Below are 27,984 nucleotides of genomic sequence, written 5' to 3'. Positions count from 1 at the left end.
GCACAAGAACTGTGTGATGGTCACTTCTACCAATACTGCATCTGCAATGGGTAGATTGGTGAGGACAAGGTCAAGTATGTTTTTCCATCTTGTTGGTTCCCTCACCACCTGTCACAGACCCAGTCTAGCAGCTATGACCTTTAGGACTCAGCCAGCTTCGTCATTAGTGGTGCCACCTAGCCACTCTTGGGGCAGAATTTTATGGCTGACATGTGGGTGGCCTTGTTAAGGCCCTTAACTCGGCAGTTGATGCTGATTTTGAGGATGGGGATATTAGTAGAACCTCCTCCTCCTTTTAGTTGTTTAATTGCCCACCACCATTCATGACTGGGTGTAGCAGTCGATCTGATCTGTTTGTTGACGCCCATTTAGCCCTGTCTATCATATGTTGCTTCCACTGTTTGGCATGCAAGCAGTCTTGTGTTGTAGCTTCACAGGGTTGACACCTCACTTTTAGGTATGCCTGGTGCTGCTCCTGGCATGCTCTCCTGCACTCTTCATTGAACCAGGGTTGATCCCCTGGCTTGGTGGTAATGGTAGAGTGGAGGGTATGCTGGGCCAGGAGGTTACAGATTGTGGTTGTATACAATTCTGCCACTGCTGATGGCCCACAATGCCTCATGAATGCCCAGTTTTGAGTTGCTAGATCTGTTCGAAATCTATCCCATTTAGCACAGTGGTAATGCCACACAACATGATGGAGGGTATCCTCAATGTGAAGAATGGATTTTGACTGCACAAGAACTGTGTGATGGTCACTTCTACCAATACTGCATCTACGATGGGTAGATTGGTGAGGACAAGGTCAAGTATGTTTTTCCATCTTGTTGGTTCCCTCACCACCTGTCGCAGACCCAGTCTAGCAGCTATGACCTTTAGGACTCAGCCAGCTTCGTCATTAGTGGTGCCACCTAGCCACTCTTGGGGCAGAATTTTATGGCGCTTAAAATGTCGCACTGACGTTGCGCGAACGTCCCGATATCTATCGCGATATTTAGGTGGGCAGGCACGCTATGAACCACGACGCGCACCCGCCTTTAATTAAAGGCCTTGTTAAGGCCCTTAACTCGGCAGTTGATGCTGATTGTGAGGAGCCCGTGCAATCTTCACCTCGTGCACGGGCCCAACGGGCAGGCGGGTAACTGATTTCTTAACAAAGCTCATCCATGGGCGGGATATGTGGGCTCAGAGAGGTTGTTCATGTTTTTTCTGAAGTATTTAATGCAGAACGTGTTTTAAACTTGTCTGTTTGATTGTTAGCAGTTCAGATCGATTTCCAATAGCTTTCTCTGTAATTTGAAGCTTCAGCTCAGCAGTCTGCAGACAGTAATATTTATCGGGCCTGCAGCTTTCCGGAGCCTCCATTTAGCCTGGGGGTATGAGTTCTGACATCTCCACTGGAGGCAGCTCCTCTGAGGGGGAAGGGAGGGATGGAATAAAGAGGAGGCCAGGAGTGGACAATCAGCCTCCAGGGGAGCCACCTTTGGGAGGCCAAGTGCAGGCACAAGGGGCACAGGGTCAAGAGGTATTCAGTCCAAGGCGGAAGGGGCCGCAGAAGACACAACTATCCTGCTGCCAGGGTTTACATGCGGCGAAGCAGCTACCTCAATATGACTGAAGTGCAGTGCCAAAGGAGGCTCCGACTGTCAAGGGAGACAGTCCACTATATCTATCACATGATTGGCCCTGAGATCTCCCCTAACTGTATGGGTGGACACCCCATGCCAACGGCCTTGAAGATCATAGCTGCCCTCCACTTCTATGCATCTGGCTCCTTCCAGGGCTCGGTGGGTGATCTTTGCGGTGTCTCCCAATCATTTATCCACACTTGTGACAAGCAGGTTACAGATGCACTGTTCAGACAGGCATTGACCTTCATCCACTTCCACTGCGACCAGGCAAGTCAGACACAGCGAACCAGAGGCTTGGCGGCCATTGCTGGCTTCCCCCATGTCCAGGGTGCAATAGACTGTACACATGTGGCCATCAAGGCGCCAGCAGGTGAGCCCAGTGCCTTCATCAACAGGAAGGATTTCCACTCCATGAATGTGCAGATAGTGTGTGATCACAGGATGCTGATTCTACAAGTCTGTGCAAGGTACCCAGGCAGCTCCCACGACGCCTACATCCTCAGACACTCCCAGGAGCTGGGGCTCTTCAGTGCTTCGGCTCGGCTGGATGGTTGGCTGGTGGGTGACAAGGGCTATCCCTTCAGAAGGTGGCTCATGACGCCTCTCCACCATCCAAGAACAGAAGCTGAGGACCAGTACAATAGGAGCCAAAACACCACAAGGGCGCTGTGATGGAGAGAGCCATTGGTCTTCTCAAGATGTGCTTCCGTTGCCTGGACCGCTCAGGGAGCGCACTCCAGTAAACCCCAGATGGTGTCTCTGTGATAGTGGTAGCATGCTGCACTCTGCACAGTCTTGCGCTGGAAAGGGGGATGCAGTTGATGATGAAGACCTTGATGCAGTGGATGAGGCTGCACATGATGAATCCAGCAGTGGCTCAGAGGATGAGGAAGCACAGGGCAATGATAAGGGGCAGTATGCCAACCCGCTACTACACAAAGGAGGCAGGGACACCAGGGACATTTTAATCCAACAAACCTTCAGCTAGCTCCACACACATGGATCAGCAGGAGCAGCATTGCCTGGCGCTTCCACACGTGGCACTTAGGTGCTATATCTTCCACCTTAGCTGCAACTAAGGGCTTAGTACAGAAACATCAATGTTCACTCAAACACTCATGAGATGTCTGTGAAACATACAAATGCAGCACAAAGGAAACACCCTCAGCCATGGTCAGAAAGTTGGACTTCATTGCCACCAAAATAAAGCACAAACATTGCTCAGACGTACAAAATGATATTTTCCCTAATCTAGGGCCAACACAAAATCACCAGTGACAAACCCGTGGAGTGCCTAACGTGCCTTATGCTTACGTTTGTGGGTGCTATGTCTAGATGCCGCCCCATCACTCGGAGCGGCTTGTGAGACAGACTGCTGACTCTGCTGTCCTGTTGGCCTCGATGACCTTGGCGGGCGTCCTCTGGCCTGTGGAGCCTGTGATGACCCCGCCTGGGAGGGAGTGGCCAGTTCCACAGCTGGCATCTCCCCAGTCATCACAGCCTCACCGGATGAGATGGTCACTGGCAGAGGGCCGGAGGAGCTGCTGCCCTCCTGAGAGAAGCTCGCAGAGATGACAGGAAGCTGTTGTGCCGACATGAGCAGCACATCCAGAGCATCCCCTCCTCTCCTGAGGGGCATCAATTGCAACTTGCATCACATCATTTCAGCCAGCCAGGCACCAGCACAGCGGCAAACACTTTAGTGGGGATTATGACGTTGGCTAGTGTCCCGGCACATTGGATCTTCCCGCTCACCACAGATGGATGGGCACCGAGCGGCGACACTTGTTGCCCAGAACATCTCCCACATTGGGAATGACCACCTGTGGCCATTAGCGCTGTGAGGGCTTGCAGGTCAGAGTGTAACCCAATCAGAACATTCTCAATCCGATTGAAGTCCCTCTCCATGAGAGTCGTCAATCTCTCATTGGAGGAAGCCTGAAGCTCTGTCCTGAGGTTCATTGCTTCACTGACACTCTGCTTGGATTCCTCCACCACAGAGACCAACTGAAGCAACCAACCCTCATGCAACACTGCCAGGTGCTCCCGCACACCCTGCCGCTTGTCCTGCAGCTGCTGCATGACTGACATCTCCAGAGGCACATCATCACTGCCGCACTCAGCATGTGCCTGGTCCCCTGCAGTCCTTCGGCTGCTGGCGCCATTGGCACTCTCTGTCCGTACCATCTCCTCCATCGATTATGAAGTGCCCTCTCCACTGTGACCCGGGACACTAACCGACATCATAATCCCCACCGAAGTGTTTGTCGCTGTGTTGGTGCCTGGCTGGGCTGAAATGACGCAAATTGCAAGTGATGCCCCTCAGGAGTGGAGGGGGTGCTCTGGACGTGTTGATGGCTGCCATGCGGTGGTGATGCTGAAATTAACAACAAGGACAGTGCATCAGTTAGCGTTCAGTCAGTAACACCTTTCATCCCTTTTGCCCCCAGCCTTATAAGTCACTCACCCTTCAAGAAGCTAAGGAGACGAACATTGGTGGGGTGGTAAATAGCCAAGAGGAGGCTCAGCATTACACGCGCATTCAGACAGGCTGGTCAGATGGCCTAAGGAATGCCACATGGAATGTTATGTAGATAAGCGTTCGGTTCAGCAGTTGGGCAAGACAAGCAAGGTACGGGAATACATGAGAAATGGGAAGTCACGACTATGACAGGGACCTTGCTGGGCAGACCCGTTTAGGTAGCAGAACAGGAAAGTGAGACGTTTAACAAGGTCGAAGCCAGATTTGCCTTTATTAGCCGAGGAATAGAATGCAGGAAAGGGAGATCATGATGCAAGTGCAGAAAACGCTGTCGAGGCCACATCTACACTTCTGCATTCAGTTGTGAACTGCGCTTCATGGGAGGGATGGCATTGGAGTGGGGAGAGTGCAGAGGTTCCTGACCTGGATGCACGCTGGCCTAGAGAGTTGGAGTTATGAGGAAACATTGCAAACACTTGTGACATTTGCCGTGGAGCACAGGAGGTTGACAGGTCACATTATTGACCTTCATATCGTTATCAGGGGCATAGAACGGGTGGACAGAAGGCAACATTTCCCCTTGGCGCAGGGATGAATAATGTGGTGACATTTATTTAAGTTGAGCGCCATGAGGTTGACAGGTGAGGTGCTGAGGACCTTTTGGACAGAGTAATGTGGGACGCACTGGCTGAAAGGGTGGTGGAGGTACAAACCCTCCTAAGATGCAATAAGTCTTTGGCTGTGCAGCAGCGATGCCATGGCGTGTTAGGCCATTGGGATAGTGGTCACAAATGGGACAAGGCGACTTTGGGAGGTGCTAGAAACTCACATCCTCAAGGGACCAAGGGACCTTTGTGTATGACCCAAACGTGTGACTGTGTCAGTCTGTGAATGAGCAGTGTTGCTGCATTAACGATTGCAGCAACCATCAGTGCTTTGGATGGTGGGAAGACAGAGCGGATGGGATTGTGGCCCTCAAATACCTGGCCGCTGCACCCCAACCTTGCTGACACCTGTAGACCTGGCCGCCTGCCTCCTCCCCAGCTCCATGGCCTGCTCCTCATAAATGGTGAGGTGCTGCAGCATTGCATGCCCACCACCAGTCCACTGCCACTCGCTCATATTGTGCTCTGTTTTTGCCTGCAGAGCATAGAAGAGCATTTATTGAGGCTGATCGCTCATGTACTCTGCACCTGCACGCCGCACCCCAACCACAGTGGCCCATCTGAGGCCTCCAGCGGCTCCTGTCCACACTACTGGTGATCAGTCCCCAGAAGATAGTAAGGCTGCTCCCAACCCCCTCCCCCAACGGACACTTTGGACACATTCAGCGTCCATCACTTTGAATAACACACGGGTCTTAGCGCCCATGGCAAGGAGGTGCAACTAGGTGCGGTGCCAAGACCAGCAGATGGCTCTTGGCCACAACACCTTGAGGCTCCCCTTCCACCATCTCATCACCATCAATAAGCCATGTGTTGGAGTTCTGAGTATGTGTCTAGCTGCCTCTCCTGCAGGCTGCCCCCAGACTACTCAAATGCGACAAACACCAACATATGCTGCAGGGAGAACCCATCTTCTCCTCAACCACTAAGGCTGATGTAAGCATGGTCACTATCTGTTTGCCCACCCAGCGTGCGCCAAATGGCTAATGCAGTCACGTCACTAAGACGTTGGGGGGTCGGGGGGGGGGGCCTCAAAGGCTCAGGCTACTTGCTGGGTAAAATGGCCAACGCTGACATGGTACTCATCCTTCCAGAGTGCAACAAATCATTGAAGCGCTTGCGGCACTGGGTCATGGGCGCTTACAGCCTCCGCCACCTCCTGCCATGCCTGCCTGGTGTCGTGGGGGGCCCTCCTCCTCCCATCCTCCGGAAACAACACCTCCCGATGATTGGACACCTCTTCCAGGAGGACAGCAAAACAGGCAAATGAGAACCATGGGGCACAGTGGCCACCCGCTGGCCTACCCTGCAGCCTGCCCCCCTCCTCCTCCTCTGCCCTCACCTCTTGTGCTGCCTGATGACTGGCCATGGTGAACAGCCTAAAGGAGGCTGCCTGGCCGCTCTTTATACAGACTGCTGGTTCCCCATTGGAACTGGCAGTCTGAACATGCCCGCTGCCGATTTCATTTTTCCAATGAATACGGGAGTGGAACCCCGCTGGGTTTAAGGCCCGCCCACACAAAATGGTAGTGCGGCCCCTTTCGGCAGTGGGGATCGGCTGCCCGCCTGCCGCTGAGTCGGTTGGGCCCACCCGCCCATCAAATGCAAAATTCTGCCCTTGGTGATGGACATTGAAGTGCCCCACTTGGTGCGCTCTTGCCACCCTCACCACCCTCAATGCTTCTTCCAACTGGTGTTCAACATGGAGGGTTACTGATTCCTCAACTGAGGTGAGGGGCGGTAGGAGGTGGGGTGCAGGGGTGGTAGGTGGCAATCAGCAGGAGATTACCTTTCCCATGTTTGACCTGATGTCATGAGACTTCATGGGGTTGGGAGCGTGAATAATGTTTCCACAGAGGTCTGCAGTGTTTATAGTTGGTCTGGGAGATGTTAGGGAATCCATTTCAATGAAAGCATTGCCTGGCCCTGACAATAGGTGAGAAATGGTTTTCTGTTCAGCTTCAGATAAAATGGATGAATTGTTAAATGCTGCAGAGGTTTGTTTGTCCCAGATGTTTAGGCAGGAACATGAGGGAAACTTGGCAGCTGGCCAGTTTCTGGGGGTATGTTGTTCTTCTGCTCTGTAATTCATTTGATTTATCCCCATGGAGACTGCATTGGAGTTTCAAAATGTTGAATTTCTTCCTGTGGAGTTGGAAAAGAGAACTCTTGGGTCTGTTTATAATTTGGTGCACAGAGTATACACAGAGTAAACACATAGTAAACAGAGTGTACACAGAGTAAACAGAGTATACGCGGAGTAGACAGAGTGTTAACAGGATATAGACAGAGCATAAAGTATTAACTTAACTCATGGATTGTAGCATTTCTTGGAAATTTCAGGAAAAAAAGCTCCAATTGTGCAGGACCTGAACACTTGTAGAATATCTTCAACCTTCATATTTAAATATTGAAGTATTAGATTCCTTCGAACTCACTGAAGATTTCTGTTCCTTAACGTCCTTAGGTGTGATGTCAAGGAGCTAAATGACATATTCTTTTTTAAATTGAAATGTCTTTAGAAATAGAAATCTAACTCATTATAACAGTTAGTCAGGTTGGAAAAATCAATTTCCATTTTACCTGCTAACTAAAAAAAAATCAAAGACTTGATCAGAAATGATTTTTAAAAATAGAAAACTACTTCAAATGTCTGTAGTTTTTGATTTGCCAAGTACTTTTATTTCTAGAAATACCTTTTGAAAAGTCATGACCACACGGAGTGGGTGAACTGGATCAAATTGACGCATAGGCTTTATGCACACATAAAGAAAATAAAACTTGCATTTATATATTGCCTTTCACCCCCACCAGACCTCTCAAAACACTTTGCAACCAATGAAATACTTTGGAAATATAGTCACTGTTGTAATGTATGAAATGTGCACAGCAAGCTCCCACAAACAGCAATGTGATAATGTTGATTGAGGGGTAACTATTGGCCCAGACCTCAGGGATAAGACCCCTGCTCTTCTTCGAAATTGTGCCATAAGATCTTTTACATTGAACTGAGAGGGCCCTTGGGGCCTTGCTTTAACATTTCACCTGAACACCCACACCTCAGATATTGGAGTGCTCCCTCAGAACTGAGTGTCAGCCTCAGTTTTGTGGAGTGGGGGTGGGACTTAAACCCAGGACATTCTGTCTCAGAGGTGAGAGTACTACCAACTGAGCCACAGCTGCCACACAAGGATAAAAGGGATTAGAAGCATTGGTCAGACAGGATGGGAGGTAAGAAGAGTGTACGGAGGCTCGTGTGGACAATAAACACCAGTATAGGACAGCTGGGCCAAGTGGCCTGTTTTATATGGTATCTAAACAGAATCTTCTAAAGTATACATGATACAAACATTGAAGTATGTGGCACATGATCAAATGATCTACTCAGCTGCAGGAGTTTTCTTCAAATTTGGTGATTTTCGATTGTACATCACCATTTACACTGCAGTCTATATATTGCAATTGTCAGTGTGTTGCCCTTGCACACACATCCCCATCACCTTCCACGTAATGGGGGACAGTGTGCCAATGTTTGCTGACAAGAATCAACATTGATAGGGCCCTTACCAACACCGCACCCGCTCACCCTACGCCCACGGCTCAGAATTTCCCTACCCAGAATACGCGCTATAATATTGTTATATTATTTGTAAACATCTGTAAAGAGCTAGGAATTAATTGTTATATGTAAGTGTTCGAGGGGCCACATTTCATGGCTACACTAGAGACTGATGTGATATGTAACAGAACAAGTTCAAACTGGTCCTTCTTTTGTACAAGGTAAAGAGCTCCCATCTTCCTAAAGCTTAAGGTGTGGTTATAACCAACATCAGGGACTGAAAAAGGCAAATGAACTCATAGCAATATGGATACTATTGCACTTCACTCCCAGTAGTAGTGGCAGGGATTGCAGGCACTGCATACAATGTAGACAGAAGCTCTGCGGGGAACAGGAGTCATTGAACATGCTATATAGGGACCGCTATTCCTGCCATTAGAGATAGAAGCTGTGGAGAAGCATTATCTAAAACATTATCAGCCAGACTGGGTGAATGTGGTGGGGAATGGCTGCTGATCTTCTTATCGTGTCCAAGGACATCTATACATGGCCCAGTCAGAACTGGACACATTTTTGCGCTTTGTTGTTGAATTCGGCAATTTCTGCAACAGTGCAGGGTTCCTCTAGTGATTGACATTGCAGGAGATGTTGCATAGTCAGTGGCTCAGTTCCACATTCACAAATTGTTGGGCAATAAAATAACGGGAAAGAGGATGTGGGGCTGATGATGAAGGAGAGGGAAAGACTGGCACTGAATGGAAAAATAGGGATCTGACTGGCAATGAAAAGAAGGAGCAATGGGAACAACCAAGTGGAGAGGGAAGGGAAGGGATGAGGAGTTGGGAGCTGATCTTTGGGATGGGGAACAATGGAGGGTTCCAGGATTCTGGAAGACCAGCGTTGTCTGTAGTGCAGTGAGTACTCTGGTTACACTTGGGGAGGTGATGGCGTAGTGGCATAATGATATTATCACTAGATCTGTAATCCAGAGACCCAGGGCAATACTCTGGGGACCTGGGTTCGAATCCCACCACGGCAGATGGTGGGATTTGAATTTAACAATAAAAATCTGGAATTAAAAGTCTAATGATGACCATGAAATCATTGCCGATTGTTGTAAAAACCCATCTGGTTCACTAATGCTCTTTAGAGAAGGAAATCTGCCGTCCTTGCCTGGGGTCTGGCCTACGTGTGACAGACCCACAGCGATGTGGTTGACTCTTAAATACCTCATAAACAAGGGCAATTAGGGATGGGCAATAAATGCTGGCCTAGCCAGTGATACCCACATCCCATGTAAGAATATTAAAAAAAATTGGGGGAGTTTGGATGTTTTGGTTGGTGCTGCTAAATCAGCTGTAAAATTTAAAAAAGGACTTCAAATTAAACAGAGTTCCAAATCGCTTGAACGATGGTGTGTTCCTGGGCCTCAGCCAGAAATGGAACACAGCTTTTCAGCTTTCAATATTTGGATTTATTTCTCACACTTTCATGTATGTGGGTTTTTGTCCTCTTCCATTGTAACTGAGGAAATGTTGTGTGGACCCATAACGAAGTCAGGAAACACATGTAGCTCGGTGTTCATATCACAGCCAGGTTCAAATCCCTAACACGTCTGAAGGTGTTGCTAGTTTTCTAGCATGTAAAACATACACCTCTAATTCATACATAGCTCCATCCAAAGCTTTCTGGCAACTGGACCAATAACATTATTGGAACATGGAAGACACTACCCAGCCCCTCGAGCCTGCCCTGCCATTCAATGAGATCACGTCTAATCTGCGACCTAATCGCCTGATTCAAACTTTATGTTTTTTTGCAGTGAAATGTGAAGTGATGCATTTTGGCAGAAAGAATGAGGAGTGGCAATGTAAACTAAATGGTGTAATTTTAAAGAGTGCGCAGGAACAGAGAGATCTGAGGGTGTATGTGCACACATCTTTGAAAGTGGCAGAATGAGTTGATAAGGAATTTTAAAAAGCATAAGGGATCCTTGGGTTTATAAAGTGGGAACAGAGGACAAAGCAAGGAAGTTATGCTAAACTGTAACCACTTATTGGTTAGACCTCAGCTAGAGTATTGTGTCTAATTCTGGGCACCATACTTCAGGAAAGATGTCAAGGGTTTGGAGGGGATGCAGGGGAGATTTATGGGAAATGCACCATGGATCAGGGACTTCAGTTATGTGGATAGATTAGAGAAGTTGGGATTGTACTCTGCAGAGCAGGGTTAAATGGAGATTAATTCAGGCATTCCAAATCATGAAGAGTTTTGAAAGAGTAAATAGGGAGAAACGTTTCCACTGGCACTAGGCTTGGTAACCAGAGGACCGAGATTTAAGATAACTGTCAAAAGAACAAATTGAGAAGACAAGGAGAGTTATGATCTGGTCTGCACTGTCTGAAAAGGTGGTAAAAACACATTCAATAATAACTTTCCAACTGGAATTGCATGAATACTTGCAGAGGAAATATTTGCAGTGCTGAATGGGAAAAACAAAGAGAATGGGACTAGTTGGAAGGGCTCTTTCAAACTGCCAGCACAGATGTGATGGGCCAATGGTCCTCTTCTGTGCTATAAGATTCTACAATTCCAAGGCACTCAATGAATACAGGAAAGAAAAGTATGTTTCCATGTTTGGTCAATATAAGTTTCTGTTCAGGCAGCATTATACCACAAGGGCAAATGCCATCTTTCATGGAAACTTTGGTATGCATGAAGCTGATCAGGAATACACTTTCTTAAGAGAAGGGGCAGAATGGGAAATTGGGAAATACCTTGATCTCCGTTACATCAATGGCAATATAAGAACATAAGAAATAGGAGCAGGTGTAGACCACACAGCCCATTGAGCCTGCGCTGTAATTCAATATGATCTTGGCTGATATTAGGTCTCAACTCCTCTTTCCCACCCTCTCCCCATATTCCTTAATTCCCTGAGAGACCATGGGAAGAATTATCCCCCCATTGGGGGGGGAAGTGCGTGCAGGCATGCCTCCGATTGGCGCCCCCGATTGGGGGCGTGCCGCCACTTTATGTGGGTGGGCCAATTAAGGCCCGCCCAGTGTGATGTCCGCCAGGGAGCGCTATGCGCTCCTTGTGCAGGCGGTGGGGGGGGGGGTGGTTTCCCTAAGCTGGGAGTGCACTCTTTCAATGCACAAAAATCCGCAAGTGGATGAGGTTTCATGCTTTTTTCTGAAGCCGGCCAGGGTTATGGTTAGGGTTAGGGTTAGGGTTAAGGTTAGGGTTAGGGTTAAGGCTAATGTTCGGGTTAGGGTTGAATTAGTTTTTAAATGGCCTCAATTGGCCATTGACAGGTCAGCGGGCGCACAACTGATTCAGGTTGCGCCCCCACCGACCTGAAAATTGAAACGGGGCGGGGTGACGTCGGGAGTTCTGTCCGATGTCATCCTGTGTCATTTTACGCGTCAACACATGGTACATCATGTCTGTACCAGCTCTCCGAATGAGCAATTCACTTAGTGCCATTCTCCCACCTTCTCCCCGTAACCCTGCACATTCTTCCTTTTCAGATAAATGATCAGCCCCTTATCCTAAGACCCTGTGTGGTCACGCCGATGTCTATTATTTTCAGTGTCAAATAGGCTTAACTCAGTTTAAAAATTTACCTTGGTTCCCAGGGCTTCTCCTGAGATAACAGCCACAGTTGCCCCATTCCTGCTGGGTTTAGGAATGGTTTTACTCAGCAGTTCCTGGTAATAAGGTGCCACCATTTTCTTCGAACTTTTCAAATTGACCCAAAGCTGAAGTCCATGTGCAGGTTCATCAGATGATGGCATCTCACAGTGGACTACACCTCGACCAGCAGTCATCCACTGTCAATCAAGAATTGTGCAATGACATTACAAAATGACCCAGTGATCCCTTTCTGCTCATTCTTCAGTGATCAGTACAATGCTGCAAATTGACAGATTCCAAAGGCTTGTCATTGGCAGGTTTACCTTTCAAGTACAAGCTATTTACTAATTCCCATTGGCTGACCGTTATTCCTGCCCAATATCTATGGACAGAACAAAATAACAAAGCAAACACAGATAGGAGCATCGTGAGGAGAAGGAATATGGTATTATACTTTTAACTGTAAATCATTTCCCTACTCTGCCACATGCTGCTCCGTTCCAACAGTGCAGCCTCGTCTAATTTATCCTGTTCTTACTTCAACATTTCTGGTGGAATTCAATTTAAATCAGACAGTTTCATCCTTTTCTAGTTGGATTCTGGATAATGAAATGCTCTTATTTTTCATTTTATAAAAGAATCACAGAATAGTTACTGCACAGGAGGCCATTCAGCTCATCATGTCTGTCCCAGCTCTCCAAATGAGCTTCTCATCTGTCGCATCTTCTGATCTCCTCTTGTTCTTCTGAGGAACTTCCTGACGGAGGCGCCGCTGGGGAGCCGACGACGAGCAGCTGCAGGTGGCGCTGAGGTGCGACGAAGGCATGTACTCCTGCCTCCATGCCATTCTCCCACCTACTTCCCATAACCCTGCACATTCTTCCTTTTCAGATAACAGTCTAATTCCCTTTTGAATACCTTGATTGAACCTGCCTTCACGACACTCTCAGGCAGTGAATTGCAGATCCGAACCACTTGCTACTTGAAAAAGTTTATTCTCATATCGCTTTTGCTTCTTTTGCCAATGGCTTTAAATCTTTGTCCTCTCATTCTCAATCCTTTCATGAGTGGGAACAGTTTCTCCCTATCTACTCTGTCCAGACACCTCAGCATTTTGAATACCTCTATCTAATCTCCTCTCAGCCTCTTTTCTCCAGGGAAAACAGTCCTAACTTCTCCAATCTATTTTCATAACTGAAGTTCCTCAATCCTGGAACTATTCTTATGAATCTTTTCTGCACTCTCTTTAATGTCTTCACATCTTTCCTAAAGTGTGGCTGCCAGAACTGAATGCGGTACTCCAGCTGAGGCTGAACCAGTGTCTTATACAAGTTCAACATAGCCTCCTTGCCCTTGAACTCTATGCCCCTAGTAATACAGTCCAGCATACTTCATGCTTTATTAACCACTCTCTCAACCTGTCCTGCCACCTTCAATGATTTATGCACATACAGACACCCAGGTCCCTCTGCTCCTGCACCCCCTTTAGGGTTGTACCCTTTATTTTATACCGTCTCTCCATGTCCTTCCTACTAAAATGAATTACTTCATATTTCTCCGATTGAACCTCATCTGCCAACTGTCCGCCCATTCTACCCATATCCTTTTAAAGTTCTACACTATCCTCCTCACAGTTCACAATGCTTCCACGTTCTGTACCATCTGAAAATTTTGAAATTGTGCCTTTACACCAAGGTGTAGTTCATTAATATATATCAGGAAAAGCAAGGCTCCCAACACTGACCCCTGGGGAACTCCACTACAAACCTTTCTCCAGTCTGAAAAACCACTACTTAACCACTACTCTTTTTGTCTGTTGATTTCTCAGGAGTTGACCACCATATCTATATATTTTAAAAACCCACTGTACATTTTCATTCCACAGTACTTGGTACATTAAAGCTTCTGGGCCTGGCTCTAGCTTTGATGGGAGCAACGTATGTTTAAAGGTTGAAGCAATTTGTTACTGGTTTCTGGATTTTGGTTTGGTGAGGAAATGGAGTCAGGGTAGCCCTATTGGCTGGTTGTCATATTGATTCCTTTTTTATGATGACGTTGCTTGCATTGCTTATGTTTGAATTGCATGGAGATATACGTATATAGAAATTGATACTGAGCCCTGCGATCTAATTAGCTCCTATCCAGGTGTAACATCACTAGAAGCACAGAGTGATTCAGTTTAACTGGATTAACAAGCTTTTTTTTTTATATATAATGCATGTTTGAGTGGGGGGTGTAACCTTGTATGTGTAGATGAGACCCAGAAACTAAAAGTTTCAAGCCTCTGCATGAAAACCTGTCATTAGTGCTGTCAGAATATAACACATGAATGTTAAATAGAGCACTACTAATTGAGAGTAGGACACAAGTATGTTAAGCAGTGTGTTACTGATTCAGAATGTGACACGAATATGTTAAGCAATGTGCTACTTTTTTTATTCATTCACGAGATGTGGTTGTCACTGGCTGGGCCAGTATTTAATGCCCATCCCTAATTGCCCTTGAGAAGGTGGTGGCGAGCTGCCTTCTTGAACCGCTGCAGTCCATGTAGTGTAGTTAAATCAACAGTGCTGTTAGGGACGGAGTTCCAGGATTTTGACCCAGCAACAGTGAGGGAACGGTGATATATTTCCAAATTAAGATAGTGAGAGGTTTGGAGGGGAACTTCCAGATGTTGGTATTCCCATGTGTCTTCTGCCCTTGTCCTTCTAGATGGTAGCAGTCGTGGGTTTGGAAGGTGCTGTCTAAGGAGTCTTGGTGAGTTCCTGCAGTGCATCTTGTAGATGGTACACACTGCTGCCACTGTGCGTCGGTAGTGGAGGGAGTAAATGTTTGTAAATGTGGTGCCAATCAAGTGAGCTGCTTTGTCCTAGATGGTGTCAAGCTTCTTGAGTGTTGTTGGAGCTGCACTCATCCAGACAAGTGGGAAGCACTCCATCACACTCCTGACTTGTGCCTTGTAGATGGTGGACAGTTTTTGGGGGGTCAGGATGTGAGTTACTTGCCACTGGATTCCTAGCCTCTGACCTGTTCTTGTAGCCACATTATTTATGAGGCTAGTCCAGTTCAGTTTTTGGTCAAAGGTAACCCCCCAGGATGTTGATAGTGGGGGATTCAGTGATGGTAATGCCATTGAATGTCAAGGGGTGATAGTTAGCTTCTCCCTTATTGGAGATGGTCATTGCCTGGCACTTGTGTGGCGCGAATATTAATTGCCACTTGTCAGCCCAATCCTGGATATTTTCCAGGTCTTGCTGCATTTGGAGATGAACTGCTTCAGTATCTTGAGGCATTGTGAATTGTGCTGAACATTGTGCAATCAGTCAGTGAACAACCTCACTTCTGACCTTATGATGGAAGGAAGGTCACTGATGAAACAGTTGAAGACCGTTGTGCCAAGGAATCCTGCAGCGATGTCCTGGAACTGAGTTGATTGACCTCCAACAACCACAACCATCTTCCTTTAGTGATAGATATGACTCAAATCAGCAAAGAGTTTCTCCTGATTCCCATTGACTCCAGTTTTTGCTACCAATTCAGAACGTGACACAAGTATGTTAAGCAGTGTGTTACTAATCCAGAATTGGATACAGTTGGATGAGGCAGTGTGTTTGTGATTCTGAATTAGACAAGTATGTTAAGCACTGTGTACTGATTCAGAATTGGAGGCAATTATGTTAAATAGGGTATTATTAATCCAGAATTTGACAAAAGCATATTAAAGTTTGTTGCTGATTGTGTTCAAAAGGATTCTGATCCACTATCTTAATGATGTTTCTATGGAAATGATGGCAGTCTGCATGAGAATAACAAAAGTAATTAAGCACTAGAAGAAAAATCATGACATTATACGCAAGATGAATATGAATTTTGTTAATGATTTAAATCATTTATCTCTTCTGGAGTAAACAAGTTTGTTATTTAACAGATTGGAACCATTTTTTTCTAACCCACGTCAATACTAGCAGGGTGGTCTATTCTTCATATTGTGATTTAGATATTAATCTTCAATCATGTAACAATGAAACATGTGCCAGATGGATTATTTACCTGCAAATCACCCGGATTGATGGTTCCTTTATGTCCACAAAAGTCTTCATGATCAAAACTTCCACTCAACATGTAGGTTACCTTTAATACAGAATCAGTGCTTTAACAGATTGACCTGTGATACGGATCAGACAAGGTATCACCTATTTAATAGTTTCATTCCTAAATTTATTTGTTCATGGCATCACCAGCTAGGCCAGCATTTATTGCTCTTTTTGAGGGGGCATCCAAGAGTTAACCGCATTGCTGTGGGCCTGGAGTCACATGTAGACTAGACCAGATTAAGGGAAGCAAATTTCCTTTCCTAAAGGGGATTGGTGAACCAGTTGGGTTTTTATAGCAATGGTTTAATGGTCATCATCAGACCTTTAATTCCAGATTTTTATTGATTTCACCATCTGCTGTGGTGGGATTCAAACCCAGGTCTCCAATGGATTATCTTGGGTCTTCGTAATATTAGTCAGTGACAATACCGCTATGCCACCACCTCACTGTAAATATTTAATATGCTAATTTAGAAATATGTTCGATATATTTGATGACTTTTTAGCCAAATATTAAGGTCTTGAGTTCAAGTTGATAATACCCTGGAAGCAGGTTTGGGAGGGACCTATCACACAGAAAACCCAAAAGTAAGTTCACGTGTACATCCATCATTTCTCAACTCAGCCTCCACATTATCATTTTATTTCCAGGTTTTCCATCTAATCAGTGGCAGTAAGCATGATGTCAAAGGTGCCCACCATCTCCATGTTACATGACATGCTCTAACTCCAACCTTTGCAGGTTGAAGGAGTTTGAAGTTGGGAAGGAAAGAGATGTAAGTGCAATAATGGATTCTAGTTGTAGGAAGTTTCTTGAGAAATCAAAGGGGGCCAAGGATAGATCCTTGGGGGACACCAGAAGTAATGATGTGGGAGCAGGAAGTGAAGTCAGTTCAGGTGATACCCTGTTTATGATTGTTTGGACAAGAATGGAACTGGCTGAGAGCAGTTTTAAGCAGCTGGATGTTTTGATCTGTTTGCTCTGTTTTTCGTTCTGTTTTGATCTGTTTTGCTCTGTTTGGCTCTATTCTGCTCTGTTTGGATCTGCAGCTCTTATCCAAGTCACAAATTACATCCTATGTGATTGTGACTAAGGTAAACTTTCCCTCCTCATCCTTCTCAACCTGCTTTCAGCCTCTGACATGGTTGGCCACACAAACCTCCTCCAACCCCTCTTCACCAACATCCAGCTGCTTAAAACTGCTCTCAGCCGGTTCCATTCTTGTCTATACAATCATAATCAGAGTATCACCTGAACTGATTTCACTTCCTGCTCCCACATCATTACTTCCGGTGTCCCCCAAGGATCTATCCTTGGCTCCCTTTGAGTTCTCAACTGCATACTGCCCCTCAGCATCCAAAAACATGCCAGTTTCCATATGTACACTGGTGACACCACCACCTCTCTGACCTCTCCACTGTCTCTAAATTATCCAACATCCAGTACTGGATGAGTAGAAACTTCCTCCAACTAAATGATGGGAAGACTGAAGCTATTGTTTTCAGCCTTGACTATTCCAACACACTCCTGGCTGGTCTCACACATTCTAACCTCCATAAACTTGAGGTCATCCAAAACTTGCCTGTGTCTTTACTGGCACCAAGTCCAATTCACCTATCACCCCTGTGCTTGAGCAGCAGAGAAACCTTGGAGTGCATGGGGAAAAATCTTTGAAGGTGGAAGGAAAAGTAGAGAAGTCTATTTTAAAAAATGCATGCGAGCTTTATTAAAAGTGGAATAAAGTGCAAAAGCAAGGCTGTAATGCTAAACCTTCAGGAAACACTGGTTAGACCTCAGCTGGAGAACTATGTTTACTTCTGGGCACCACCCTTGAGGAAGAATGTCAAGGCCTTGGAGAGGGTGTGGAAGAGATTTGCTAGAATAGAATCAGGGATGAGGGACTTCAGTTGTGTGGACAGAGTGAAGAAGCTGGGATTGTTCTCCTTAGAACAGAGAAGGTTAAGAGCAGATTTGAAGAAGGTGTTCAAAACTCGAATAGTTTTGATAAGGTAAATCAGGAGAAACTGTTTACAGTGGCTGAAGGCACCAGTGGACACAGATTTAAAATTACTGGTAAAAGAACTAGAGGCAACATGAGGAAATTTTTTTTACACAGAGAATTGTTGTGATCTGGAATGTGCTGCCTACAAAGTTGGTGGAAGCAAATTGAACAGTAGCTTTCAAAACAGAATAGGATAAATACTTGAAGGGAAAAATTTACAGGGCTATGGAAAAAAAAGCAGGTGAGTGTGTTTAATTAGATGGCAGGCATAGGTACAATGGGCCAAATGGCCTTCTTCTGTGCTGTATCATTCTTTGATTCTGAGAGGAAGTTGCGATCTTGGTGCTAGAGAAGATAGGTGGTCATGAAATTCAGCTCAGTGCCAAAAATGGACTGCAGGTTTGTGAACGGTCTGGTTCAGACTCAGACAGCAGTTAGGGAGAAGGATGAAGTTGGGGGCTTTAGGGAACAGAGTTCATGATAGGGAGCTATTCGAGTGGCTTCTGCTTACCCAATGTTGAATTTCTGCTCATTCAGCACTGGATGTTGGACAAGTAGCACAAAAAATATTAGAGACAGTGTAAGGGTTGAGAGAGGGGGTTTGGTGGTGGGGTGGGTGAAGTAGAGTTGGATGTTGTCTACTTACATGTTTTCAGATGATGGTGCCAAGGGGCAGCCTATGGATGAGGAATATGAGGGGGTCAAGGATAGATACCTGGGAGACTCTAGAGGTAATGGTACAGGAGCAAGAAGCCATTGCAGGAAATACAGCAGCTACAATTAGGTAGATAAGAATGAACCAGGTGAGAGCAGTCCCACCCAGCTGGACAACAGTGGAGAGGTGTTGAAGGAGGACGGTATGGTCAACCATGTCAAAAGCTGCTAACTGGCTATTTGTGAAATACATAAATCACTATATACTAAGGACTTAAGTTTCTTTCCGAATAGTAGGCTAGATTATATATTGCTGCAGTTGCACTCTGGGGAGTCATTTATACAATGGAATCATTGACAGGTTGCACAGCAATTCAGGGTCAGGGTTTTCAACTTTTAGTTTTCTTTTCTTGAGGAATCTTGAATCCTTTTCCAGCTGTGAGGACACAAAAGTCGAGTCCGCAGATACATCTGACCTGAGATCACTTCCTCTCTTCCAGCCCCCGGGTAATCATGAAATGCGCAAGGGGTGAGACAGAAAGCATTAGGAGTCCACTCCCCTCTCCACAGGAAGAACTGCTCACTAGCTTGTCAGCTACCATCCAGGGCCAGCAAAAGGCAATGCAACTGAATTAAAATCAAGCAGCAAACTGTTTTATATTCCCCAGTACCAATCAGTCCAAGACAATTCACTTCTTGCAAAGACACTGAATAGTTGCATATGTGAGAATGGCTCTAAGGCTCACAGGGACTTGGAGATACTGAGAATGTGTGAGAGAATGGGAGTGAGGATACCAGGATAGGTGAATGCTAAGAGATGGTTTGTGGTACAGTGGGTAATATCCCTGCCTCTAAGCCATGAAGCTCTAGGTTTAAGTCACACCCCCAGAACCTGATAACAAGAGTTGTGTTTGTAGCATGGCCAAACAAGTTGGCAAGCAGTCAGATTGGGAGAAACTGCTTGTCAGCCATGTAATGGAAAGAAAATTGAAATCAATATTGATAACTACAATGTATATCTAAAAGCACTTTTTGCCACAGCAACTTGGACCCCTAAGTGAACTGAAACCGTTTTTAGTTCAAGTAAAGGTCTTGTAAGCAGAGGATTCTCAGTAAGCTGCAAGGCTTCTTGTAGCGAATTTTGGGATGGTTGGTTCGCAGGTAAATCTGAGGTCAAAACGGTTTAAGAGAAACCTTCCACTTTCAAGTATGGCTGCTTATTACCTTGGATGCTTAGTTGACTGCAGCTGGTTCATTGGCTTTCTGCTGGCCTCTCTGCCTCAGAACAGCTTCTGCTGTTATCTTAAAGGCAGGCAACAAACATGGCTATCTTACCCATGTGACCTGTTACAAGTCCAAAGTCCTTTTCAAAATAAGATGGTGTGTTTGGCTGATAAACATCCTGTGTTATGGCTTTTCACACCTTGAGAGTTTGATGAGGAGCCGTCACAATATAATAAAAGGTTGACGGGGTCCATTTCACATTCATCTAACACCCATTGAGTTTTTTACAGCCTTCCGGACTGAATATTGAGTTCAACAATTTTAGATCATGAACTGTCTCCTCCATCCCCACCCCCTTTCCGATCCCCCCTTTCTTTTCCAATAATTTATATAGATTTTTCTTTTCCCACCTATTTCCATTATTTTTAAATGTGTTTCGATCCATTGTTTTATCTCTACCTTTTAGCCTATTTCGATCCATTCCCCACACCCCACCCCAACACTACTAGAGATATCTGTACCTTGCTCGCCCTGCTTTCTATCCTTAATTAGCACACTCCTTAGATAATATCACCACCTTCAACACCTCTTTGTCCTTTTGTCTATGACATCTTTTGGCAATCTCCACCTAACACTGGCCCTCTATTCAGCTCTACCTGTCCCCCCTTCCTTAAACCAGCTTACATTTCACCTCTTTAATATTTTTACTTAGTTCTGTTGAAGAGTCATACGGACTCGAAACGTTAACTGTGTTCCTCTCCGCAGATGCTGCCAGACCTGCTGAGTTTTTCCAGGTATTTTTATTTTTGTTTTGGATTTCCAGCATCCACATTTTTGCTTTTAACCCATTGAATTTTGATGTCCCTGGTGAAACATGGAGCCTGCTAAGCCCACTGTCTGTAGGTTTGGTCCATCCTTGAACAATGAGATGTGTGAATTTCACAAGCGGCTGTGAGGTTCCTTCACTCAGGTTCATATTTAATCAGGTATTGGCCACAGATGCTGTCTACAGTTCAAATGCCAAAAGTCACATGGTATGCACCAGCCATCTTAACAACTTTTGCATTCACTTTTTAAAATATAACTGAAAAAAAATTATAATATCTTCAAACCTGTACTGGGTATGACAGCAGCTCACGGTTTTGTGCTGCCCCAGAATGTTCACTCGAGGTGACACGCACTCATTTTAGTTTCAAAGTATAATATGTTTTGATAAAGCATTTTTAGAAACAAACTTTGTATTGCCAGTCTGCTGCACTTTCAGATAGAACTTGCTTATGGTGGCGCTCATTAAACAGGCTAACATTCCACAAACCAACTGTTCATTTCAAAAATAATTTTATACTAAACCTTTATACAGAACAAAGTTACTGGTCAATCTACTTCTCATATTTTTAGTGGATTCTTGAGTGAACATTAGTCCCTTTAATATTGCTGCTGCACACATACGCTATTTATTTAATGAGATAGTGAGACAGAGAGAGATGGCCACCAAGGCTAGAGGGAGGCACACACAAGGAGATAGGGATGCGTAGTGACGGAGAGAGAGAGGAAGAGAGAAACAGGGAGAGAGACTGGGAGGAAAAGATAGACAGAGGAAGGAAAAGAAGAGACAAACAGCGACAGAGAGCACGAGACAGAGGGGGGCAGGAGAAAGAGAGAGGAAACAGTTTGAGTGAGACCAGACAGAGACAGATAAGGGCAGAGAGTGACAGAGATGCATGGAAAGGGATACCATTTTGGAAAAACAGTAGGTGATGTAATTGTGCTAGAAATAAACAGCTAAACAGCAGGCTACAACTGCCTACAGCAAAACCTGGACAACATCCAGGCTGGAGCTGATAATTGGCAGGTAATATTAATAACAAATCAGTGCCTTGTAAATGCCATCTCCAATGAAAAGGGACCCTGAATGGCAGCAACCTCGCTGAGAACCCAATCAATAATACTCTGGGGGGTCACCACTGATTAGATGTTCCACTGGTGGATCAGTCATATCAACATTGCAGCTACAAATGTTGGGCAGAGCCTGAGGATTCTTTGATGAGGGGCTCACCTCTTGGCCCCTCAAAACCTCATCACCATCTACAAAATCCAAGTGTGAGGGCATGTGGACCAGCCATCTGGATGTGTGGATCAGCCACAACATTCAAAAAACTTTATCATCATCAAGTTCTCTTCATTGGCACCACTACCACTGGACCTAAACAGCAACACCAAATCCCTCCCCCCCATCTCCCCGCAACAGCACAATGTGGCTGTGGTATATACCATCTGCAGGAAATACACCAAATTTACACCAACTCCCAATCCCTCAGCTACCAAAATAGACAAGAGTCCACCTATTTCCATTATTTTTAAATGTATTTCCATCCATTGTTTTATCTCTACCTTTTAGCCTATTTCGATACCCCCCACCCCACCCCCACTAGGGCTATCTGTCCCTTGCTTGTCCTGCTTTCTACCCTTAATGTCCCCATTAGCACATTTCTTTGCTAATATCACCACCGTCAACACCTCTTTGTCCTTTTGTCTATGACATCTTTTGGCAATCTCCACCTATCACTGGCCCTCTATCCAGCTCTACCTGTCCCATCCCCCTTTAAACCATCTTATATTTCACCTCTTTTCTATTTTTCCTTAGTTCTGATGAAGAGTCATACGGACTTGAAACGTCAACTGTATCCCTCTCCGCAGATGCTGTCAGGCCTGCTGAGTTTTTCCAGGTATTTTTGTTTTTGTTCTAGATTTCCAGCATCTGCAGTATTTTGCTTTTATCTTAGTGTTTAATTTGACTGCCACCCTCTCTTCAAGGAATGTCTACCTTGAAGAAGTATTGTTCTTCTCTCCGAAAGGATTTTTGCCTCTCTCTTTTGCCCTGTTCACCTTCATTGCTTTCCATTTCTCTCCTGGTGTTTGACAAGGTGTTTACTAAAACTTGCTTTCATTGCCATATTTCATTCCTCAGTGACTGTCTCCATCTCCAACTTACCCCACGTGGATTCCAACTAAAGTTCCACCCTTCATGTTTCAAACCCACCCAGGATTACAGGTATCTCCGGGACATACAACGCTCCTCGGACTGCTGTTCTCGTCGCATCCTGAGATCACACTTAGTGCCATGCACCGCCATATGAACACACTCGACCTCTCCCTCCAGCAGCATCGGCGCACCCTATTTCTTAACTATCCTTGCCCCCACCTTCATTTTATTTTTCGTCTCATGCAACGCCTCAACAAGAAACTTTGCCTCTTTCTTCCAGATGCAAAGGAATGCAAGCTCCAACAACTCATTGACACCAACGCCCATCCAGGACCCTCCACACCTGCCCGTCCCTCTGTCCCGATCCTGTCTTCCAATCCCAGCCCCGGCCTCGTCTGGATCTGGAAAAATTTATTAATTTTGCTTCTTATTTCCATCCCTCCTTCATTTTCACGTGGTCCATCACTGACACTTCCCTTCCCTTCCTTGACCTCTCAGTCTCAATTTCTGGTGATAGACTGTCTACCAATATTCATTACAAGCCTACTGACTCCCACAGCTACCTTAACTACAGCTCCTCACACCCTGCTTCCTGTAAGAATTCCAACCCAATCTCTTAGTTCCTTCGCCTCCGTCGCATCTGTTCTGATGATGCCACTTTCAAAAACAATACCTCTGATATGTCTTCCTTCTTCCTTAACCGAGGTGTTCCACCCATGGTGGTTGACAGGGCCTTCAACCGTGTCCGGCCCATCTCCCGCCCATCCGCCCTCACACCTTCCTCTCCCTCCCAGAACCATGATAGGGTCCCCCTTGTCTTCACATATCACTCCACCAGCCTCCGCATTCAAAGGATCATCCTCCGCCATTTCCGCCAACTCCAGCATGATGCCACCACCAAACACATCTTCCCTTCACCCCACCCGGCGGCATTCCACAGGGATCGTTCCCTCCAGAACACCCTGGTCTGCTCCTCCATCACCCCCTATACCTCAACCCCCTCCCATGGCACCTTCCCATGCAACCACAGAAGGTGCAACACCTGCCCCTTTACTTCCCCCCTCCTCACTGTCCAAACACTCCTTTGAAGTGAAGCAGCATTTTACTTGCACTTCCCTCAATTTAGTCTACTGCATTCGCTGCACCCAATGTGGTTTCCTCTACATTGGAGAGACCAAACGCAGACTGGGTGACCGCTTTGCGGAACACCTTCGGTCTGTCCGCAAGCATGACCCAGACCTCCCTGTCACTTGCCATTTCAACACAACACCCTGGTCTCATGCCCACATGTCCGTCCTTGGCCTGCTGCAATGTTCCAGTGAAACTCAACGCAAACTGGAGGAACAGTACCTCATCTTCCGACTAGGTACTTTACAGCCTTCCAGACTGAATATTGAGTTCAGCAACTTTAGATCATGAACTCTCTCCTCCTTCCCTACCCCCTTTCCGATCTCCCTTTTCCAATAATTTATATGGATTTTTCTTTTCCCACCTATTTCCATTAATTTTAAATGTATTTCCATCCATTGTTTTATCTCCACATTTTAGCCTATTTCGATCTCCCCCCACTATCTGTACCTTGCTTGTCCTGCTTTCTACCCTTAGTGTCTCAATAGCACATTTCTTAGCTAATATCACCACCATCAACACCTCTTTGTACTTTTGTCTATGACATCTTTTGGTTATCTCTACCTATCACTGGCCCTCTATCCAGCCCCACCTGTTCCCCCCCTCCCCACTTAAACCAGCTTATATTCACCTCTTTTCTACTTTTCCTTAGTTCTGATGAAGAGTCATTCAGACTCGAAATGTTAACTGTGTCCCTCTCCGCTGTCAGACCTGCTGAGTTTTTCCAGGTATTTTTTTTTGTTCTAGATTTCCAGCATCCGCAGTATTTTGCTTTTATATGAGTAGTAAGGTCATGGGAATACTTCTGAGTTCCCCAAGTCACGCACCATACTCATTGGAAGATATGTCACAGGTCCTAGACTGTCACTGGGTAAACACATTGAAATGTCCCACCAACAGCATCATGGAGGCACCTTCACCACCAGTCGTTCACAGAGACCACCTGCTTTTTCAGGGCAATTAGGGATGGGCAATAAATGCCAGCCTTTCCAGCAATGCCCACATCCTGAGAATAAACATTCTGAAAAGTTGTATTCAAACAGCATACACATTACTATAACTGTAAGCATTCCTCTCTAATCAGAATGGAGCCAATTACAACAACTTGGCTATAATTTAGTCCCACATTTATAAAAGGAATGAGTCAGTACACATTCTGAATACTAGATTTATTCGTCTCAGATCCCAATGGGGCCCCTGAATAACATAAAGCGCCCACACTGGGTTAAACCCTTCTAGTTTATGTATAATTTAAAACAATCCTCATTATGAACACAGTCCAGCATGAATAAGTGAAGTTACAGACACAATTTATGTAGACACTCGGGGCGTTGGGGGGGGGGGCGCCGGGAGGGTATGGTCAGGTGGATTTCATGAAGCCAACAAGGGCGGGAATCGTGGCTTGCACTGTGACTCAGTTAGACAGGATACAAAATTTTGATTTCCCGATGGTGGTTTGAGATGCAGAGATAAAGTCTCCGTGTGTTTGTGGCGTGTCGAGCCTCACGTGGGTCCATACTTGTAATATTGTTGCATGCCATGAATACTCATTAGTGTGAATCAGGTCTTAATAAAGCTCTACCCTCAGGATAAAGTTAGTGGCACACGAGAAACTCATGACACCCGGTTTATTCATCTAAAGGTGGCGTACACCAGTCAGCTTTGTGTAGTTGTGTCTAAGGTAAGTGGTTGTCCATGTTGAACTCTGTGAACAAGGAGACAGGTGTGTGGAAAGGTAGGAATTCAGGTGCAGGCAGATGCAGAGGAGGGAAGGGCCTAGCGTTCTGAGTATGGTGGTCCTGTAAGGCAGGGGGAGCAGTTCCAGGCAGGGATGGAAAGGTGAATGATGGGAGCCTAAGGGACAGGGTTGGTGCTGTCAATGTTGGAGTCAAATGGAGGGTGATGGACTGAACATTCACAGTCATAAGGGGCAGTTGGATTCGGAAGGTGGCAGGTCCATTGTCAGGGTCAGGTATTCAAAGATCTCATGGGGTGGGTCGCAGGAATGGACAAATACATTACAACAACATCTGGAATACTGTGTGCAGTTTTGGTCTCCATATTTATGGAAGGATATACATGCATTGGAGGTTTTACAGCGGAGGTTCACTAGATGACAGTGTTGTCCTATGCAGAGAGGCTGAGTAAGATGGGTCTACATTGGCTGGAGCTTAGAAGAATGAGAAGTGATCTGATTGAAACATACATGATTCTGAAGGGGCTTAACAGGGTAGACACTGAGGGAATCTAGAACACGGAGACACAGCCTCAGGAACTGATCATTTAGGACTGAGATGAGGAGAAATTTCTTCACTTGAAGGGTTGTGATTCTTTGGAATTCTCCAACCCAGAGGGTTGTGGGATTCCCCATTGTTGAATAGGTTTAAGGCCGGAATAGACAGATTTCTCTGAGGGAGTCAAGGGGTATGGGGAGCGGGTGGGAAAATGGAGTTGAAACCAAAGATCAGCCATCATTATATTGAATGCAGGAGCAGACAAAACAGGCCATATGGTCTACTTCTGCTCCTTTTTCCTGTGCTCTTATGAAGGGCTTCAGTTATGTGGAGAGATGGGGAAACTGGGATTGTTCTCCTGAGAGAAGTGAAGGCTATAGGGAGACTTGATGCAGGTATTCAAAATCTTGAAGGGTTTTGATCGAGTAAATAAGGAGAAATTGTTTCCAGTAGCACAAGGGTCAATAACCAGAAGGCACAAATTTAAGATAATTGCCAAATCATAGAGCCAACACTGGGCCGTAACTTCCTCGGAGTGGCAACCAGTGTCAGATTGCCAATCCGTGCCCAATTACTTACACTAAATTTCTTCCGTGCCTGTCTTGCCCGACCTTCTGATTCAGGCCAGATCCAGGCAATGCAGCTGTCTCTGAAGCCCAGCGTCACACTCCAGCAGAGTCGGATTGAAGTAGGATATGCCCCCTTTGTTACAGCATTAGCTGCTGTAAACCAGGTAAATTTAAAGATCCAATTAAAATTGACAGGCCAAGGGGAAGGCAAGTGGATAGGATTTGGAGGGGGAGTGGGGGAAGCATTGGAGGTCGGGTTGGGGATGGGGCGGACATCGGGAGTGAGGGGGGGTGCGGTGAGGGTGGTCAGACATCAGTTGGGGGGTGGGGAGATCGGATATTGGGTGGTTGGCGGGTCGAAGATTGGAGGTTGGGATGGTGGATTGAACATTAGGGATGATAGTGATTGGGGAGGACATCTGGGTGGGGGGGTGTCAGAGGTCGGGAAGGAGTCCTGGGCTGGTTGGGAGGGAGGTAGGGTCTGCAGAGGGGAGGGTTCGGAACTGCGGGTGGGGAGTTGAGTGAGGTCAGGGGGACGTAGGCCTGAGTGGGGCGGGGGGAGGGGGAGTGTTGGATCAGTTCGAAGGAGGGGCTGGACCTATGGGGGGTTGGGTCAAGTCGGTGGGGGGGGGTGGGGTGACTCGGGCCTTCCAGAATGGGTGGACCGAGTCGGGTCGGGGATAAGCCCATGGGGAATTGGGACAGGAAAGGTGGGTAATACCACATTGGGGTTGGAGGGAAGGCAGTCAAAGGGTGGGGCAAGACCCCTCTGGGGGGGCAGGGGGTTGGGATAGGGAGTCCCGTGGTGTGGGCCAGTCTGTATCTTTTCAAGAGTTACCCAGAAGTTAGAAACGGTTTTAATTCTCCTAACTTTCTCTGAGTAATTATTTGTGTTACACAGCTGGCACCATCCGAAGTTTGCGATTTAAATTGGATTTTTGGATGGTTTCCAGCACAGGACAGTTGCCCAGAGGAAGTGTGCACTTCTGGGCAATTGCTGTGAAATCCCTGATCTTTGAAATTCCGAGAGGGATTCCCCAGCGCATCTTTGAGGTACCCCCCCCAAATGGAAAGCTCGGATGTTACAACCTATTTTCTTTTATCCATCCTGTTGCTGTG

At 46.1% G+C, this 27,984-nt stretch overlaps 1 protein-coding gene across 3 annotated transcripts in view; it reads right to left on the bottom strand.

Moving 5' to 3' along the window:
- Positions 1-27,984, bottom strand: part of pir (pirin) — a 102,815-nt gene that overhangs the window by 62,762 nt on the left and 12,069 nt on the right. For all 3 annotated transcript variants that reach the window (XM_041211680.1, XM_041211681.1, XM_041211682.1), the window contains exons 4-5: positions 16,027-16,107; positions 11,967-12,173 (exon numbers count right to left, since the gene is read on the bottom strand). In XM_041211680.1, coding sequence (XP_041067614.1) covers positions 11,967-12,173; positions 16,027-16,107 — 288 coding nt within the window. The remainder of the gene's footprint in view (positions 1-11,966; positions 12,174-16,026; positions 16,108-27,984) is intronic.

Source organism: Carcharodon carcharias, chromosome 18 (genome assembly GCF_017639515.1).
Source record: "Carcharodon carcharias isolate sCarCar2 chromosome 18, sCarCar2.pri, whole genome shotgun sequence".
NCBI classification, from domain to species: Eukaryota; Metazoa; Chordata; class Chondrichthyes; order Lamniformes; family Lamnidae; genus Carcharodon; species Carcharodon carcharias.
This window is presented reverse-complemented; position numbering and strand designations above follow the sequence as displayed.